We start from the raw sequence: 6,428 nt of genomic DNA, 5'->3' as shown, positions 1-6,428 counted from the left end.
GACGAAAAGGGTGAGTTTGTAAATCAAATAAAGTGGACCCTTTTATGTAACAACAATGTTTCATTATTTCACTCCAAGTTTTATAAAACCAATGACACTTCTTGACGAGTTGATCACTGAAAAGTGTTAAATGTCATGGACTCTAAGCTGAGCCATTGATTGCACGTCAATTTGGATGATATGGGAAGTAGACTTGAGAGAGTTGCTAACAAAGAGATTTGTTATTCGTATTTTCTAAATTGTTAATTCTCGACAGGTTAATCACTTTGAAGTGTTAAAGTAGAATGAACTCAGTGATGAGCCATTCAGAACATGTCAACTTGAATGATATGGGAATCCACTCAAGAGAGTGATTTTTAACAAAGAGACTTGTTTATCTATATATTTTGAGGACACCATTTGTCACTTTCACTGGTCTGGATACCTCATAGAGATATGGGTTGAAAGCTATAAAATCAGTGCATTGGTGAAGTCCGAGAGGAATACTTTCAAAATAAATGGTGAAAATAGTTGTTACTGATTGTTTGTTGTAGCAATTTGTTAGTATGGTCTCATGTCGTAGCATTTTGATAGCATTGGTCTACTGGAAATAATATTTACATCTCACCCTAAAAGTCTTACACTCTGCTTGCTTTTATTATCTATTATATCATGTTAATTTTAGTTGTGTTAACTCTGTTCAAATCAAAGTCTTCGAATTCGCCTTTTGAAATCATTTCCTTAATATTACTTTCATCTAAACTTTTACTACGATCCCTGTGGACGATATCCGGTACTTGTACCATTTTATTACTTGAAAGACGATATTGGGACTAATTGTATACTTGCTTTTGGTCCTGATTGTAGTCTGTGGTATGTTAATACAAACCCGATCAGTGTACATCTCAAGGTAGTAGGAAGCGCAAGGGTCGAGATGATCTCTTGTTGATGCAATAAATAATGTTGTTTTCATACTTGGAGATAGACTTTTAAAATCATCGGACAAGTTGGTGCAAGTTGAGATAGATTTACATCAAAAGACTTCTGTGGTTGGTTCTGAACTCGTCAAAATGAATTTTACTTCAATGGAAAAGTTTAAAGCACTGAGAAAAATAACATGTGAACCTGAATCTGTGTTAAACTTTTGGAACTATGAAGGAGAAGCTCGAGAAGAGTTTGTGAGGTACATTTTGCAAGAATGATTGTGCTCGATGGTTTAGCTCTTTTTTTAAAACTATGATGCTTAATGGCTTTTGGAACATGTATTTGAACATGCTTTGGTATTTTGGCGTCATATGTACGATTGTTTAATGATGGTGGCATGTAATTATTTTGAACATATTTGTTGGATTTTGAAGCATTTTTAATATTAATTTAGTAACATGATTTGGTTTATGGTTATATTTGAGTTGTGTATGTTTATATTATTTAACACATTAGAATATTTAATTATTATTTTATTAAAGTATTTTGAGTTAATTTTTTTTAAAGTAATTAATAATCATTATATTAAAATATTTTAAGTTTAAAAAAACTAATTTATTAAAAAAGGTATTTTAGTCATTTACCTGAATTTCATTCCAATTCCAAAGCTATGTTCTGTGAACCAAATAGACAGATTCTAATTCTTTTAAAAGATTTCATTCCAATTCTGCCAACCAAATAGGTGGTCGAACCTGAAAATATTTCATTTCAATTTCTTCAAAGTCAAGTTCATTTGATAGATTTCGTTCCATCCAAAAACATTTTGTAAACCAAACGCCACCTGAGAAGGTGATAAGGTTTTTTTGTCCCTTGACCAGTTTTTATCTAATGGTTCATATTAATTTGGAGATTTTTTTTAATTTTCACTTGGGATCTCATTAGCAACCAAAAATAGGAACTTCTTTTCCATTGATGCTCTCTATCCTCAACATATCTCGTAGTTGAGATTCAAGTCTCTTGTTACCGTCCCATCTTCGATTTTTGTTCGTTATCGAATCTACATGTTTGCATATCTCTACTGAATCCAATGATCAAATCCATGTTAGGTTTTTTTTATCCATAATAAGTTTATGTATCTTATTAAAGGTTACTTTATTCAATCAGTTAATGATAAATATTTTGTTTTTGTGTTATCATAGTCTAAATATAATCATGGATGGTGAAGATGACGACGCCGAACAATAGTTGTAATTTTGGACAAACATTGAGCAAGTCGAAGAATGATTTGGAATTTTGAATTTGATTTTTGACGGGCTTCTGGATTTTGTATATTTAGATAACACGGTCAATTGAGAAATAAAAACTAAAAACATAATGTATGAAATCACTATGGATCAATGGTCATCCATTTCGACCTTGCACGGTCTATGGCCCAAGACCTCCGATGATCTAAATATGCTCGTTCACTAGAAGTTACACTCTATAGGTTAATGACAAATGCTTGACTCCACGAGTCCCCACCACAATGCCCCTCAATAACTCATTTCTAGATACAACACGAGAAGTACCCATCACTTTTTCCAAGACCAAATAAACCGACTCATAACCAATGCGCTTAAAACATGTAATTCCCAAATAAATGTGCAATAAATGCAAATCACGTCCAAAGCTCAACATTGAACAATTTAAACCGGACAAATGTCCTCAAAATTTAAGTAGAAAGTCAACGGTAAAGTTTGTCGATTTCTTTTATACTGCACACATGTGCATATCATATTGATAAACTAGGAAATGTTACCACGCTTCGCGCGGTCGATGTTACTTAATGAAGAAAAACATCGAGAAGTTTGAATTAAATATAAAGTGGTAAAAGTATCACAATAATAATGTTAGAATTGTATGTTCGAATGTTTGCTTTTGTAAGCATAAAGAGAGTTGCAATATATTGTTTCATGGAAAATGAATATGTAGTGTGAAAGAATTTTAGGTTGTGATGGAGTATGTGACTTAAGAAATTAATAAGTGAGAAGTTTAGAGATCATATTTTGTTATGAGCATGCTATTAAATTGTGAAATGGTACGAAATACATTTTGTAGATGTAAAACTAACATTCATGCTTTTGATTGTCTTATTATAAGAAGTGTAATATATTGCATGTGAGAAATAAAAGTATAATGTATAGATAATTATTCTCAATTCGGTATATTATTTGGAGAGAAAGCCACATACTACTTTCTATCATGAACAATCCAATAAACTTGTGGCATGGTTGAAAATCCGTTGCTAGATGGCAGACTCGTTTTCCTGTAGAAAAAGTCATTAAATGAAAAGTATTAGTTTATATATTGTGTCAGTGTTATAGCTAATCAATATTTAATAGTTACTATAAATCTTGAGGATGTCGTACCTGGAGATCATGAGTTGTTGAAGAAATAGTTTGGAAGATTTCCTTGAAAACAATATTTTTAATGAAGGTTCGATCTTCAATCTCATTGTCGGCATTTAGTATGACCAACCCTTCACGTGATGTAACTCGTGATACAGCAACATACAGTTGGCCATGGGTAAACACTTGGTTCAGGAGATACAAGCCAACATGGCGTAGTGATTGTCCTTGACTTTTATTTATTGTCATGGCAAAGCATGTTGCCAAAGGAAGCTGACGCCTATTAAGCTTGAATGGCCATCTTGTTTCATTTGGGGACATGATTATTCTTGGAATTGTGACATTTTTGCCAACATGTGTTCCAGAAATAATATCTGCTCTGATGGACCATTTTCCCAATTTTGTAATGATCAATCTTGTGCCATTGCATAACCCCTCTGATTGATTTAGATTTCTAAGAAGCATTACTGGAGCTCCTTTTTTTAGTTTAATGTCATGGTTTGGGACACCATTGAATTTTAAACTGTGCAAAAATTCTGATGGACACAAAAGATCTTCTTCGTTAGTTTGTACACTTGCTTTGCACACATTGTCTGAACTGAGATAGTTGACACCTTCTCCCGGTAGCATGTCCATAATTATGTTGTTCAAATCATGAACCATTTCATTTTTTGGTGTCAATATCGCTCTTTCTTTCAGATATGCAGGGTTGTCAAAATTATCCAACAACGACGGATACACAGCTTGAATCATGCATTGAATTGGGTCATCCCATTGGTTTAGGGAGATATCAGATGGAAGTTTGATTAACTCTCTTTGAATGTCATCATATAGAGAACCCTCTCCTAGCTACAACAACCACTTGTCAAAAGAATCTATTTTACAAGCTTCAGATTCTGGTATATCTCCAGTATATAGCCTCATATTTTGATTAAGACTAAGAACGTTGAAATATGGCCATAAGTAGGATGAATTGAGAGAAGCATCAATGATATCACCTTTAGTTCCTTTTGGAACAACGGGCAAAATTTGACGAAAATCCCCACCACAAACAACAGTAAGTCCACCAAAAGGTTTTTCATTGCTATTGGGAAATCTTGTTCTAGATATATCTTGCAAACTTCTGTCCAAAGCTTCAAAACAAAATTTATGTGCCATTGGTGCTTCATCCCAAATGATCAAAGAGGTTCTCATGAGAAGTTCTGCCAACATTGTACCATGTCGAATCTCACAAGTTGATTCTGCTGTGATATTGATCGGGATATGAAAGCGAGAATGTGCCGTTCTGCCGTTAGGCAATAATAAAGCTGCAATCCCCGAAGTTGCAACAGGCAAAACTATTTTTTCTTCTGATCTGAACTTAGCAATGATTGTATTCCACAGAAAGGTTTTCCCGGTACCACCATGACCGTGAACGAAAAATAATTCTCCCTTTTGGGATTGCACAGAAAGAACAATTGCTTCATATGCCTTTTTCTGACAAGAATTTAGAGTGTCAAATGATTGGTCATGCAGATTCTTCAATTGATGACGATCATAATCAAGTTCTTTATCAATCAACCGATTTTTTGATTCTTGCAACAATGTAAAATTCGGCAATGGCATTCCAACTATATCTTTCAAACTTCTTCCCATTTTCAACATTATTGTTTCAATTTCAACCAAGGTATATGCTTCCACTTGTTTGTCATTTAAATACATGTCCGGTGCCCTAAATTTTTTCCTTTGGAGGTAAGGAATATCTTCGAACAATGTAGTGTAGTGAGACTTCCAAAGATGTGACACATTTGAGACTTGGCAATGGATGATCATTGTAACAAATAGATGACGCAATTCATTACTAGTTGCCCAAAGTGCAGCTTCTGTCAAACAATCAATCCATTCTTTATCATCGTCCAATAAACCAAGTTCATAACATGCATCTTGGAAAGAAGGGTATGTGACATTGTTGACGGTTCGGATACTCTCAAATGAAGTACATCCTTTGACATAATTAAGCAACATCCTCATGTAAAAACGCTCTCCACTTGAAGGGGAGGCGTAAAAAATTCTACCGATTGCAATGCCTTTCTTTCTTTTTGTCCAARCTTTTTCGTTTGAATTCCAAACCCATTGTGTGGGAAAATCTGAATAACTTAATTGTCGTGCCTGCACATACTTCTTATTTGCTTCCAACCATTCTGTAAACTTTGTCTTCTCCACGCCAGGCATAGATAGAACGTTTTCAACACGATTATTTTCACAAAAAACGACGGTATGATTGCCAGGCAAATGAAATGGCAATCTTTCAACTGATGGGTGTMTGTAATGTATGTCAAACTGAAAGATCCTCCAACAAGCCTCAGCAACTGATATATACCTGCAGTCCAAATAAGTTTTGATCTCATCGTTCCCTTCACCTTTGTCCGAGGATTCAATTGTTGCAATAGCTCTATCGGATCCTTTATGAAGATATTTGAATAGATACTTTATAGCTCTGGAGAAATTACAGAGCTCCACATTAATATGTGCATCAAATTTAACCAACAAGTTTCTGTTGTATGGGACCACTGAACGATTATCCAAGAAGATATCTTTCTTACAAATAGTTATATTTGTTTTCCTTCTTTTGTAAACCGGGAATCCCTCAGCATCGATAATGGTCAACAAACTTCTTTGGATAAAGCTTTGAACATCTACCTTGTACCATGCATGGACATTTAAGATTTGAACTTCCACATGGCCCATGCATCATAAATTTCTTGACTGCATTGTAGCCATTAAGATCAACATGTGGATCAGGAATCTCGGCTGTTATTATATTGTCGATATGGTCACCCGAAGGATTTTTTATCGTCTGATGTAAGAAGAGCAAGATATGTGCATGCGGCAATCCTCTTTTTTGAAATTCAATTATGTACAAACCTACGATATATAATAAGTGAAAAGGTAATGGAATTGAGAATCATGATCAGATAAAATTATGGTCGCATTTTGAAGTAGTAAAATAGTTGAAGAAGAAGTTTGCGTATGGTGTTGACTTACATGCGATTATTTGTCCAAATGGTTGTTCAGTCTTCAGGTCTTGCATTAGTTGGAAGAGTTTGATCTCAAACACGCGACACACAATATCTGCACGATTTTCATGATCTTTTTGGC

At 34.4% G+C, this 6,428-nt stretch overlaps 2 protein-coding genes across 2 annotated transcripts in view; both read right to left on the bottom strand.

Moving 5' to 3' along the window:
* Positions 1 to 3,187: 3,187 nt before the first annotated feature.
* On the bottom strand, positions 3,188 to 4,043 carry LOC112529655 (ATP-dependent DNA helicase PIF1-like). The gene is made up of 2 exons (XM_025140994.1): positions 3,312 to 4,043; positions 3,188 to 3,208 (listed from the first exon to the last, which is right to left on the bottom strand). The coding sequence occupies exons 1-2, from the start codon at positions 4,041 to 4,043 to the stop codon at positions 3,188 to 3,190; spliced, it is 753 nt and encodes a 250-aa protein (XP_024996762.1).
* Positions 4,044 to 4,139: 96 nt separating this feature from the next.
* The window catches only part of LOC112529654, a 4,283-nt gene continuing 1,994 nt past the window's right edge, over positions 4,140 to 6,428 (bottom strand). The window contains exons 4-5 of the mRNA XM_025140993.1: positions 5,970 to 6,194; positions 4,140 to 5,839 (exon numbers count right to left, since the gene is read on the bottom strand). Coding sequence (XP_024996761.1) covers positions 4,140 to 5,839; positions 5,970 to 6,194 — 1,925 coding nt within the window. The remainder of the gene's footprint in view (positions 5,840 to 5,969; positions 6,195 to 6,428) is intronic.

This window comes from Cynara cardunculus (assembly GCF_001531365.2).
Source record: "Cynara cardunculus var. scolymus isolate 2C chromosome LG 16, CcrdV1, whole genome shotgun sequence".
Lineage (NCBI taxonomy): Eukaryota > Viridiplantae > Streptophyta > Magnoliopsida > Asterales > Asteraceae > Cynara > Cynara cardunculus.
Note: the sequence above shows the minus strand (reverse complement) of the source record. Positions and strands in the feature narration are given on the sequence as shown.